Source organism: Salmo salar, chromosome ssa09 (assembly GCF_905237065.1).
Source record: "Salmo salar chromosome ssa09, Ssal_v3.1, whole genome shotgun sequence".
NCBI classification, from domain to species: Eukaryota; Metazoa; Chordata; class Actinopteri; order Salmoniformes; family Salmonidae; genus Salmo; species Salmo salar.
In genome coordinates this window covers 25,253,019-25,266,435 of record NC_059450.1, presented here as the reverse complement: position 1 = coordinate 25,266,435, position 13,417 = coordinate 25,253,019, and the positions used below count along the sequence as shown (strand labels likewise).

Here is a 13,417-nt window from a genome sequence, read left to right as displayed (position 1 = left end):
ATAGTGTCTTGAACGCACGAACAAAACGCCGCTATTTGGATATAACTATGGATTATTTGGAACCAAATCAACATTTGTTGTTGTAGTAGAAGTCCTGGGAGTGCATTCTGACGAAGAACAGCAAAGGTAATCCAATTTTTCTTATAGTAAATCTGAGTTTGGTGAGTACCAAACTTGGTGGGTGTCAAAATAGCTAGCCCGTGATGGCGAGCTATCTACTCAGAATATTGCAAAATGTGCTTTCACCGAAAAGCTATTTTAAAATCGGACACCGCGATTGCATAAAGGAGTTCTGTATCTATAATTCTTAAAATAATTGTTATGTTTTTTGTGAACGTTTATCGTGAGTAATTTAGTAAATTCACCGGAAGTGTTCGGTGGGAATGCTAGTTCTGAACGTCACATGCTAATGTAAAAGCTGTTTTTTATATAAATATGAACTTGATTGAACAAAACATGCATGTATTGTATAACATAATGTCCTAGGAGTGTCATCTGATGAAGATCATCAAAGGTTAGTGCTGCATTTAGCTGTGGTTTTGTTTTTTGTGACATTATATGCTAGCTTGAAAAATGGGTGTCTGATTATTTCTGGCTGGGTACTCTCCTGACATAATCTAATGTTTTGCTTTCGTTGTAAAGCCTTTTTGAAATCGGACAGTGTGGTTAGATAAAGGAGAGTCTTGTCTTTAAAATGCTGTAAAATAGTCATATGTTTGAAAAATTGAAGTTTTCGGATTTTCGAGGAGTTTGTATTTCGCGCCACGCCCATCATTGGATATTGGAGCAGGTGTTCCGCTAGCGGAACGTCTAGATGTAAGAGAGTTAAGCAAGTCAGCCATATCAGCTATGTTTTTTAAACGGCAGTAAATGAGTCTGAATGAACTGTTTTGCTGCCAGACAAGGCTCCGCTGATAGCCAGGTGTAGCAGTGGTAAGGATTCACTCCATGGTGCTGAAAAGAAAGCTCTGCTGTTGGGACAGCTCTATGTAGGCCCTAACAGTTTGTGGGTACCTTTTGTCACTGTTATAGTTCAAGTAATGTATTGTTTGGTGTTGTGTAGTGGCTTTACTGGCATGCGTTAATATTTGTTCGATTATTTTGCCCCACCAAGATGTACATGTTAAAATCGCAACTGTCCAAGTGTACACTCTTGGGTAATAATTTTGGCAGAATAATCAATTATTCTCTTGTCTCTATCCTACCTGTGGTCTCTCAGTAGGCAATGGTGTCAGACGAGTCACCCGACTGCGCAAGTGCGCATACTCCAGTACTCGCGTGCTGAGGAAACTTCATTCGGAACATCACTGTGTATAAGGACACTTGTCTCTCGGATTTCTCTCTCTCGAAAAAAAGACATTCTGAAAAAAACATCTTCCTCAACTCCGCTTTGAAGGACGTAAACGCTCCAAACAGGTAGACATTCATGATTAAGGTGCACACAGTTAGAGTTAGTAGCCTATAAACAGTTTGTGTTTATCAACAAATGGCTTAGGACAAACACAAATATCCTATAATAATAGAGAATAGAGTGTTCAAATGTAGTGTTTTACAGTTTAGCACTGATAGATCACTGAGTCTATTGGGTCTGCATTTCGGACAGAGCTGGACAATTGCAACTACATTGTGTCAAGGTATGACATGGGTGCGTCTTAATACTAAGAGCTGCCTCCTTTCCTATGCCATATTTCTTAGTCCTTACTAATATGAAAGGATTGGATATAGGTGAGTGCATTTTAGTAGTTAGTCCAGCTAAACAATATTGCTTGGCTCTGAAATAGGACAATAGTAAAGATTACACTTACTGTATTTGAACCTATGCCGACTTTGCTTTTGAATAGTTGGATGCACCTTGATGACATTCTTTCCATCTGCATCCATCTTATCACTCACACACCTTTCCTCCTAGTCACATCATGCTGTGGTATTTTATTTTAACTTGATGTCTGTTGGTGTCATGCCATCATTACAGTAGGTAGATGTGTTTGTATGGGGTAACACTACATACCAACTCTTAACCCACAGCAATGTGTACCAAAGCTTTCGCAATTACATTGAACCATGCTAATATGACTTCACAACTGCTATTGAATAAGAGAAGCCTTTCCCTTGGAGCGAAGACGGCTGAGGGGTCACGACACAAAGTGACCACAGGAATTCCATCTAGGGACAATATGTGCTTTGAGTAGGATTATAGGAGCAATTAGCTTGAAAATATACCATAGTAATACGACACAAGGAAGAAAAAACAAAACACATCCAGGTTTAAAGGACAGAATTCAGACTTTCATATCATCAGTAATTACTACATAGTACACACTTGAAAACAACCAAATCAGCTGTCTTTTTCCAAACTTTGCCAACTGCTATACTCAGAAAATCACACAGACTGTCATTCCCATTTCATACGCTGCTTACGTTCGCATCAACAACAAAAAAAAGAAAAAAAAAAGAAGCCTTCTTCAGACAAGTTTCTGCTACACAGTCTTAATATTTTCTGAGTTTAGGTTGTTCTTGAAGTGCCAGGTTTCTGTATGCTTATTTGCATGTGAGACTGGAAGTACAGGACCCTGTAAAGTGACTATGATTTCTGTGTCAAAACACTTTCAACATTAGGGCTGTCTCGTTGGACCACAGAGGCTTGCTTGGCACTACTGTACTCTCTCATCAAAGTTGTCATCAAATAAGCAACAGCTGAGCGAGTGAGGGAAGCAAGAATGACCAAGAAGGGGGATTAAAAAAGCATCACAATTGACTTGAGTAGCTCTGAGTAGAATTGCGATTCAGATGTAGGATCTTCATTTGAGACAGTTTTCTTACAGCAGGAAAATAATCCTGCAGCAACAGGAAATGTGAATTATTATTTGGATTATAATAAATTGAAATTTTTGTTGGGGTTTATACATTTTTCATAAGGGAAAATCAAGTCTGAAATTTCTAAGTGGAAATTACAAACTTCAGAAGCCTTTTTAAACCTCAAATACACTACAAGTGTATTGCAAGAATGTTCTCCTGCAACAGGGTGATCAAATTAAGATCCTACATCTGTATGAATGTATTATAGAAATAAACCACATCCGTTTCTTTGCATAAAAGGGTAATACAACAGCAGTATTGCCTTGGTCCCCTTGTTGTCCATAGGATGACTGAGGTGATGAACACACAGGAACCTGTGATAAAGGACTTCAGTGTAGCTGGAGCAGCATCAGGGGATCAGGGCATATCCTTTCAGGTGAGTCTACTGTTGCCTCAATCCATCCATCCATCCATCCATCCATCCATCCATCATCCATCCATCAACAGTCACTCAACCAAGAGATTAATTGACAGCCTACTAATTATGAATGTGCCTTTCATTTTGGATCTTTCTAGTAAAATGTTGTATGAGCTCTCATTGCAAAGATCTCAGATTTGAACTTCAAATCCCTATAAGAAAGAGTAAAACACCCTAATGAAGAGTCAATCGACCCTACTTCTTGTGTCCAGACTTTCCTAGATACCCATGAGCGGAATCCCAAGCTATCCAAGAGACTTCCCTCTATTGTGGTGGAGCCCTCTGATGGGGGCAATGTGGAAAGCGGGGAGCTCCGCTGGCCACCTATGGATCCCAACTCTGTAGAGGCCCCAGGCGGGATGCAGCCCCACAAACACACTCCTCTTCAGGCCACACAGGACCAGACCGCAGGTAGGATAACCTGGCATGATATTCTGATTACCTCAATGTAAAGTGTGTGTGTGTGTGTGTGTGTGTGTGTGTGTGTGTGTGTGTGTGTGTGTGTGTGTGTGTGTGTGTGTGTGTGTGTGTGTGTGTGTGTGTGTGTGTGTGTGTGTGTGTGTGTGTGTGTGTGTGTGTGTGTGTGTGTGTGTGAGAGAGAGACTCTTTCCCTATCTGATTGTGACACCTCTCTCCATGTGTCTCCCAGATGAAGATCTGAATCTTGGGGTGCAGGACAGCAGTGAAGTGGTGTATGGGGCCGTAGTGGAGGAATCTAACTGAGAAGATCATCCATCCACCTCCACAGCTGCTCTCACTGTAAATGTGTCCAGAGTAAGAAAGATAGACAGGTGGGCAGGGGCACTGAGGAGAGTGGAGGAGGGCGTTGGAGGGTCATTACCCTCACACCCGGCGCACTGCAAGAAAACCAATGAGTTCATTCTGATGTTTCAGGCTGTACAGCGGTCTGTAAAGCTGTCTTAAATAGCTTGCTTGTGCAGTTTCATATACATGCAGACTAGATCACAGCTACGCAGCACTGAATAATTTTGTTGTCCTCTCATTGTAGATATTTTGATACCTAGTGTAAAAATGTGGAGTACTTTGTAAGAACTGAGGTGTTTTTGAACAGCAGTATTCAAAGTTGTGTCCAGCATGTACTCCAAGTAAAATGTAAGCTAGATAAAGTGGTGACAACTGTGGGTATTCCTGTCTAGTGAAAAACGATGATTCTGATTGTGTAAGTGAGTTCTTTCAACTTGTTCTACTATAAAAAGCAACAGCTAACATCCAGAGATAGTCCTAGTTGTTACAATCAATGGGAGTAAAAATACTGTGTATGTACCGCAACTGCATTTTTCTCATCTGCAGTTTTTATAAACAATCAAAAAGTGAGTGCGGAGATTGAAGCCTCAGTTATTGCACAAACAATAAAGTCTTTAGGCTTGCCAAACCTTTTTTGTTGATTTTGTCAGCCTTTGCCTTTATACTTTTCTCCCCCTCTCTCTCTCACCCCCTTCATGTCGATCCACTCCCCACCATCCACAATCCCCATGTCTGATGGCTCTCGTGGATCTGGTTTCCTGGTATAGGTCAGATTCAGTCTTCATCTAGACACAGACATGAGTGGCAGGGACTCAATCTTATTTTTCTATCTCTCTTTCCTTTTTGGATGTAACCTTTCAGCTGACAGCCTTGTTAAGAGCCCTTCGGCACAGCAAACATGCTCACCTTTGGAAAAACAAAAGGGCAGCATTGGAGAGCAAAGGAGTGAAAGAGAAAAAATAAATATGGTGTAGAATATTTTTATCAAATGTCTATTATTTTAATGGAATGTCAATACTGTGCACTATTTAGAGGTTCACTGGGTCTTCAAATTTGATGAAGACTCACAATGATGTATCAAAATATTAGACAAGGTACCCAACTACTGCAGCAGGACTCTAGTGATTTAGTATGTTACTCCTTGATTATTATTATAACTATTTCATCATAAACACCAGACATCATTTTTCTCTTTGGTCACAATAGCATATTGTGCTCTCAAGTAGAAATAGTTGTGCTTTTACATACAGCAAGATACAGCTACAGCCATGTCAAAAGGTAACAGCCTTTTGACATGGCTGCAGCATCACCATGGCAAGCAGATTTCCATATCATTTCTGAAGCTATATTTGACCCAGTTGTATAAAACATGCCTGTTGATTCTCTCTCTGCATGTTGATACAATCACCATCACCAGTGTCCCCTTTATCATGGTGATTATCATCACAAGTACATTTACAACCTTCTGTCTGTGTTTTTTCCATCCTCTTTGATTTCTATTTTGTTCCATTTTGGAGGACAAAGAGTGAACCACGTCAGACAGCCACTTCCCTCCCTGTTGATGTAAAAGTGCCTTTTGATAGAATAGCATTAAGGTGAGGTGCATCAGGTGTTTTTTCCCAGCTTTTAAAAGGGATCTTTGTTCTTGTGGTGCCCACGCTGTGTTCCCACTTTCATCTTCCTCTTCTGCTGGCTTCAAACAGGTCCTTCAAAGCGGGTCGTGATGGGTCAAGTTAGATTCCCCACCACACACCACACCTAACCTATCTCTGCTCAGTCTCACCACCCATCCAGCATCCTCAGCCTTTAACATCACTTTCAGCCTCCTCTCGCCCAGCTGGAACTGGATGGGGATGTAGTCTCCCCATCATCAGGGCAGCAGGGCAGAGAACTCTCATGGCAGGGTCATTATGCTTAAATGAGGCCAAGGTCAGGAAAACTAGGACATGCCTGTGCATTTGCGTCCGACTGTCTTTTCCCACCCAGACCAAGGACTGAAATGAAGGCTTTGAGAGGGCATGTCTTTTGGCAGTTATTCACTCACTGTAAATTATGTGAAGATGAGAGAGAACCTTCAGAGGCAGAGCTCCTCCAATGAGGCCATAAAGATTCACAGTATAATCTCCCAACAGTGATTCTCTGCCTCTTGTTTACAGTCCATATGGTAATTTATCCTGCAAAGGCTCTTAACCACACCAACTTAAACTACTATACATTCAGTTCATGTAATCAGGGAGATAGAACAACAGCCTCACTACAGAATTACAAGCAAAAATGCACTTTCTGAATGCTTGCTTTATAGAATAACATTAATCAGTGTAACATAACCACTATCATTTCAGTGAAGAACTCAAGGCTACTTCTCTCTGTTAGTGATGCAGTCCACATATGTACCACATCAGAAGGTCACACCTGTAACCTTTCCAACACGCATTAAATGTCATTTTCATCAATTGTAGATAAGAGGCACTACAAATGGCAGAGCCGAGGAGAACTTCAGTTAGCAGCATAAAATGGCACATTAACAGTTTCTTTGTCACAATCATCTGAACTGTCGCAGTGTGAATCCTTTCATGAGACAGATTTGTTTCTAGTATGTTTCTCTAAGATAAAGTTATAATTATACAGTGCATTCAGAAAGTATTCAGATCCCTTGATTTTTATTCACATTTTGTTACGTTACAGCCTTATTCTAAAATTGCTGAAGTCGTTTTTACCCTCATCAATCTACTCACAATACCCCATAATGACAAAACAGGTGTCACGTCCTGACCAGTAAAAGGGGTTATTTTGTTATTGTAGTTTGGTCAGGGCGTGGCAGGGGGTGTTTGTTTTGTGTGTTTTTCGGGGGTTTTGGTGTATGTTCTATGTTTTCTATTTCTATGTGGGTTTCCTAGTTTTTCTATTTCTATGTTAGTTTTGGGAACGACCTCTAATTAGAAGCAGTTGGTTGTCGTTGCTTCTAATTCTAATATTTAAGTGGGTTTATTTTCTCTTGTGTTTGTGGGTAGTTGTTTTTCGTATAGTCCTTACGGAACTGTTGGTTTACGTCTATTTATTTTGTTTAAGTGTTCACTTATATAAATAAAAGAAGATGAGCACGATACCCGCTGCGCCTTGGTCCACTTTCTACGACGCACCTGACAACAGGTTTTAAAAATGTGTTGCAAATTTATAAAAAATAAATAAAATGAAATATTACATTTACATAAGTATTCAAATCAAATTGTATTAGTCACATGTGCCGAATACAACAGGTGAAGACCTTACAGTGAAATGCTTACTTACAAGACCTTAACCAACAATGTAGTTAAAAAAATTACAAATAAGAAATACAAGGACCAAGTAATTAAAGAGCAGCAGTAAAATAACAATAGCGAGACTATATACTGGGGGTACCGGTACAGAGTCAATGTGCGGGGGCACCGGCTGTTTGAAGTAATTGAGGTAATATGTACATGTAGGTAGCGTTATTAAAGTGACTATGCATCAATAATAACAGAGAGTAGCAGCGGAGAAAAAGAGGGGGTGGTGGGGGCAATGCAAATAGTCTGGGTAGCCATTTGATAAGACTCTTATGGCTTTGGGGTAGAAGCTGTTTATTAACCTGTTGGACCTAGACTTAGCGCTCCGGTACCGCTTGCCGTGCGGTAGCAGAGAGAACAGTCTATGACTAGGGTGGCTGGAGTCTTTGAACATTTTTAGGGCCTTCCTCTGACACCGCCTATTATATAGGTCCTGGATAGCAGGAAGCTTGGCCCCATTGATGTACTGGGCCGTATGCACTACCCTCTGTAGTGCCTTGTGGTCGGAGGCCGAGCAGTTGCCATACCAGGCAATGATGCAACCAGTCCGGATGCTCTTGATGGTGCAGCTCTAGAACCTTTTGAGGATCTCAGGACCCATAACAAAAGTATTTTCAGTCTCCTGAGGGGAGAATAGGTTTTGTCGTGCCCTCTTCACAACTGTCATGGTGTGCTTGGACCATGTTAATTTGTTGGTGATGTGGACACCAAGGAACTTGAAGCTCTCAACCTGCTCCACTACAGCCCCGTCGATGAGAATGGGGTGTGCTCGGTCCTCCTTTTCCTGTAGTCCACAATCATCTCCTTTGTCTTGATCACATTGAGGGAGAGGGTGTTGTCCTGGCACCACCCGGCCAGGTCTCTGACCTCCTCCCTATAGGCTGTCTCGTCATTGTCGGTGATCAGGCCTACCACTGTTGTGTCATCGGCAAACTTAATGATGGTGTCGGAGTCGTGCCTGGCCGTGCAGTCATAAGGAGGGGACTGAGCACGCACCCCTGAGGGGCCGCCATGTTGAGGATCAGCGTGGCGGATGTGTTGTTACCTACCCTTTCTGCCTTGGGGTGGCCCGTCAGGAAGTCCAGGATCCAGCTGCAGAGGGAGGTGTTTAGTCCCAGGGTCCTTAGCTTATTTATGAGCTTTGAGGGCACTATTGTGTTGAACGCTGAGCTGTAGTCAATGAATAGCATTCTCACATAGGTGTTCCTTTTGTCCAGGTGGGAAAGGGCAGTGTGGAGTGCAATAGAGATTGCATCATCTGTGGATCTGTTAGGGCGGTATGCAAATTGGAGTTCAGACCCTTTACTCAGTACTTTTTTGAAGCACCTGTCATGACGTGGCCCTTTCTGGGTATAGAACGTGGCATGCAACTCTCTCTCTCTCCCTCCTACACCCAGGTTCTGTTATCTCAGGTTGTAAATTCCCGGAGGAGACTCTCCTTCTGGCCATGCAGTATAGAGACAGAGAGTTTCACAGTAGAAAAAAATTAACTTCTTCTACATCACAGAACTTGAGAACTGAACAATATCCATGTTTTGGAGAATGTGTAAATGGTCGGTGGAGAAGCCAGCTACGACCCGGTCCATTTTGTTTCATGTTTGTGACCCCATGAAAGACAATACAGCAACATTACCATAACTCTGTTTATACAGGTGCCTCCGTTATGAGGTTTGCGTCTAATTATTGTATAAAATGAATGATTAAAGATGAAACTATTTGTGAAATGATGTAAGGTGATGTTGAACCGTTAATGTGAGAGAATTGTATTCCCTGTAAAGTTTAACTAAGTCATTGGCCCGCCCCATGAGCACAGACATGATCTGGCTAATGGGACAGCCCTTTTCTACTGTTAGGAATAAAACCCCCACCTGAAGAAATCCTCTTCAGACCACGCGTACCTCGGTCAGCTGAGGGGGCAAAGGTTGAGTAGAGACCACAAAAAACTCAATATAAGCTAAGGTTGTAATGGTTGTTGAATTCCTAACCATACCACGTGGAGCACTGGCTACACAGCTGGAAATGTTTCAACTCTGAGACTATCGATCCCGACAGAATAAAAGCAAATCTTCTATACTAATTACTAGTCTGCAGCTAGAAATTATGTGAACCTGAGATGCGAAGACCGACAACTGCCGAAACTTCTATTCTATAAGAACATTTCTGAATGGTACTCTGAAGTATCCATTCAAACCACGAAAGACTCCAGGGAAGCAGAGAGGCGCTTGGATGAACTTTCCAACAGAGAGATGGACGATTCCAACAGAGATCACGACGACACACTGAGCGTAAATATATATTGATTGCAATTATTCCCGAATGAATGAGCGTTTATGTGCAAAGGATTAGCATTTCAATTAATATAATTGTCTTTCCCGCCATTCTCAGTCCACACCCACTTCCCTTTGTCCACCAAGCCGTCATATCGGCTTAGCCCATTAGGGAACCTCCCCTATCATTTCCTAGTAACCATATCTACTGTTTGTTTGTTTATGCATTTCTGTGATTATTTAGTTAGTAAATAAATGATTAAGACAATTGGTGTATGGATGATTCATAGTAAAGGCTGGGTTCGTGCAGATAACCAACAATTTACGACGCTTGGAATGAGGCTAATGTGAGGTAAAGAATAATTCATTAATTAGAAGAGTTATATTAGGAAAATTAAAACTTTGTAATCTGAAGATTTTCCTTGGTGCCCCGACTTCCTAGTTAATTACATTTACATGATTAGTTTAATCACGTAATAATAATTACAGAGAATTGATTTGATAAAATAACAGTCTTCAATTTAATGATCCCAAAGACATGACACAACTTTGGCAGAGATTAAAGCCTCGAGTCTTCTCGCTACAAGCTTGGCACACCTGTATTTTTGGAGTTTCTCCCATTCTTCTCTGCAGATCCTCTCAAGCTCTGTCAGGTTGGATGGGGAGCGTCGCTGCACAATTATTTTCAAGTCTCTCCAGAGATGTTTGATCGGGTTCAAGTCCGGGCTCTGGCTGAGCCACTCAAGGATATTCAGAGACTTGTTCCAAGCCACTCCTGTGTTGTCTTGGCTGTATGTTGAGGGTTGCTGTCCTTTTGGAAGGTGAATTTTCACCCCAGTCTGAGGTCCTGAGCGCTCTAGAGCAGGTTTTTATCAAGGATCTCTCTGTACTTTGCTCCGTTCATCTTTCCCTCGATCCTAACTAGTCTCCCAGTCCCTCCCACTGAAAAACATCCCCATAGCATGATGCTGCCACCACGATGCTTCACCGCAGGGATGGTGCCAGGTCTCCTCCAGACGTGACGCTTGGCATTCAAGCAAAAGAGTTCAATTTTGTTTTCATCAGACCAGAGAATCTTGTTTCTGAGAGTCTTTAGGCGCCTTTTTGGCAAACTCCAAGCGTGCTGTCATGTGCCTTTTACTGAGGAGTGGCTTCTGTCTGGCCACTTTACCATAGAGGCCTGATTGGTGGAGTGCTACAGAGATGGTTGTCCTTCTGGAAGGTTCTCCCATCTCCACAGAGGAACTCTGACGCTCTGTCAGAGTAACCATCGGGTTCTGGTCAGCTCCCTGACCAAGGACCTTCTCCCCTGATTGCTCAGTTTGGCAGAGCGGCCAGCTCTAGGAAGAGTCTTGGATGTACCAAATTTATTCCATTTAAGAATGATGGAAGCCACTGTGTTCTTGGGGACCTTCAATGCTGCAGACATTTTTTGGTACTCTTCCCCAGATCTGTGCCTCGACACAATCCTGTCTCGGAGCTCTATCGACAATTCCTTCGACCTCATGGCTTGGTTTTTGCTCTGACATGCACTGTCAACTGTGGGACCTTATATAGACAGGTGTGTGCCTTTCCAAATCATGTCCAATCAATTGAATTTACCACAGGTGGTCTACAATCAAGTTGTAGAACCATATCAAGAATGATCAATGGAAACAGGATGCACCTGAGGTCAATTTCGAGTCTCATAGCGAAGGGTCTGAGTACTTATTTAAATAAGATATTTCTGTTTTTGCTTTGTCATTATGGGGTATTTTGCGTAGATTAAAGAGGATTTTTTTTTATTTAATACATTTTTTAATAAGGCTGTAACGTAACAAAATGTGGAAAAAGTCAAAGGGTATGAATACTTTCCGAATGCACTATATTACAAATCAGAATATATCATCCAAATCATATCATTTGAGTATATATTACAGATGTTCAAATACTGTGCATAGATCTTCATCAGTACCAACTGTACACTTAGAAACGGGTCAGTTCCTCCTCACAGGCGTACACACACACACACACGCACACACACACACACACACACACACACACACACACACACACACACACACACACACACACACACACACACACACACACACACACACACACACACACACACTTTCCCACTCAGAGTGATTAATTATTGGCAAACAGCCAATCCCAAGGGGTAGGAGTGCTATATTTACTATTGCACTCCATGATGGAGCAGGAGAGAATGATAAAACAGCCCCTTACAGACAAATCTCTCGACATGAACGATGAAGAGAAAGGAAGGTTGTAGATAGAATTTATCTTTCCAGACACAAACCAGCGACTGAATTGGGTTCCAAAAACAAACAAACAAACAAGCAATCAGCATCTCTAGAGAAAAACCTCTTGTGACCTCTGGATGTAGTTCAGTTCCCCTTCGTTGGGTTGCACAATGGGAGTATGAGGCATCTCCAGAGTGTTTGAAAAACATTTTTGTTGCCGATGTGATGCCTGTGTTTCCAGTAGTATTATTGGTGGTTTTTCTAACATTCCCCAGTTTCATGGGAAAACTCTGGGGCATCTCTGGTACTCACACACTAAACGGAGCCAATGTTACAGTATAGCTTTATGCATCATTAATGAGCCCCCATCCTCCTGCCCCCAGACGCTCACAGCCCCCGTGGTTGGCTCATATTACCACCCTTTCCCTGGTAGTACAACGGTGAGAGGGGGCAGAGGTATACTATCATACCTGTATCTTACATGTCAGAGTTTACCTGCCATCACATACAACAGATGGCTCTTGACTTTCAATATGGAGTCACACAAGGTTGGCAGATATTGCAAAGTTTATTTTTGACCTCCAAACACAGCTGCATGTTTCTGTCTCCACGTAGCTGGTGAATACGAATAAATTGTGTGTGTCACAAACAGACAGCTTAACTTGAGTGGATTGATTATGAAACCAGCCAGCCACCTATGTCGGTGACACTGACCGATGAGGGTGGATAGTTGTTGTAGAACAGCCTGGAAAACCTGGAAAACAGACCACCTTCCTGCTACAAGAGCTTATCGATCTTTGGGTATTATATGACATTTGAAGAGCAGTTTTTGTTTTTGCTTCGTGGCTCGTGTTGTTGGAGCATATGATTTTCAGTGCTGAAAGATTTACTACAATGCCCCTAAATACACATTAGTTTCATACAATATTTAGTTATAATTTTTGTTACCTCTAAACTAAAACCATTCCTCTATCTTAGTCCTATAGAGATGGAAAGAGATCTCTCCTTTGAAATAACCCCTTTTTCCAAGGACATTACCATTGAGGGCTTCCACCATTTTAAAATAGTGGGCTGGGGATTCCTATGGGTTGGGAGCGGTCAGCGAATGATCAGAGCATTGTTTTCTCCTTCAAATTGGGTGCTTTTGTTTGTAAGTGGCTTTAAGCTATATCACCGCCATCTAATGGCAACCAGTGGTGTAAAAAGTACCCAATTGTCATACCTGAGTAAAAGTAAAGATACCTTAACATAAAAGTAAAAGTAAAAGTGGAAGTCACCCAGTAAAATACTACTTGAGTAAAATTCCAAAAGTATTGGGTTTTAAATATACTTAAGTATCAAAAGTAATTATATATGCTACAATATACCTAAGTATCAAAAGAGAAAGTATAATTAATTTCAAAATACTTATATTAAGCTAACCAGACAGCACAGTTTTCTTGTTTTGTTTGATTTACGGATAGCCAGGGGCACACTCCAACACTCAGACATAATTTACAAATGAAGCATTTGTGTTTAGTGAGTCCGCCAGATCAGAGGCAGTAGAGGTGACCAGGGATG

General features: G+C 41.7%; 1 protein-coding gene across 1 annotated transcript; it reads left to right on the top strand.

Moving 5' to 3' along the window:
• Positions 1 to 1,291: 1,291 nt before the first annotated feature.
• On the top strand, positions 1,292 to 4,752 carry LOC106611086 (protein LBH). Its single transcript, XM_014210950.2, has 4 exons — positions 1,292 to 1,416; positions 3,142 to 3,232; positions 3,487 to 3,685; positions 3,924 to 4,752. The coding sequence occupies exons 2-4, from the start codon at positions 3,143 to 3,145 to the stop codon at positions 3,995 to 3,997; spliced, it is 363 nt and encodes a 120-aa protein (XP_014066425.1). The 5' UTR covers positions 1,292 to 1,416; position 3,142; the 3' UTR covers positions 3,998 to 4,752.
• The last annotated feature ends 8,665 nt before the right edge of the window (positions 4,753 to 13,417 follow it).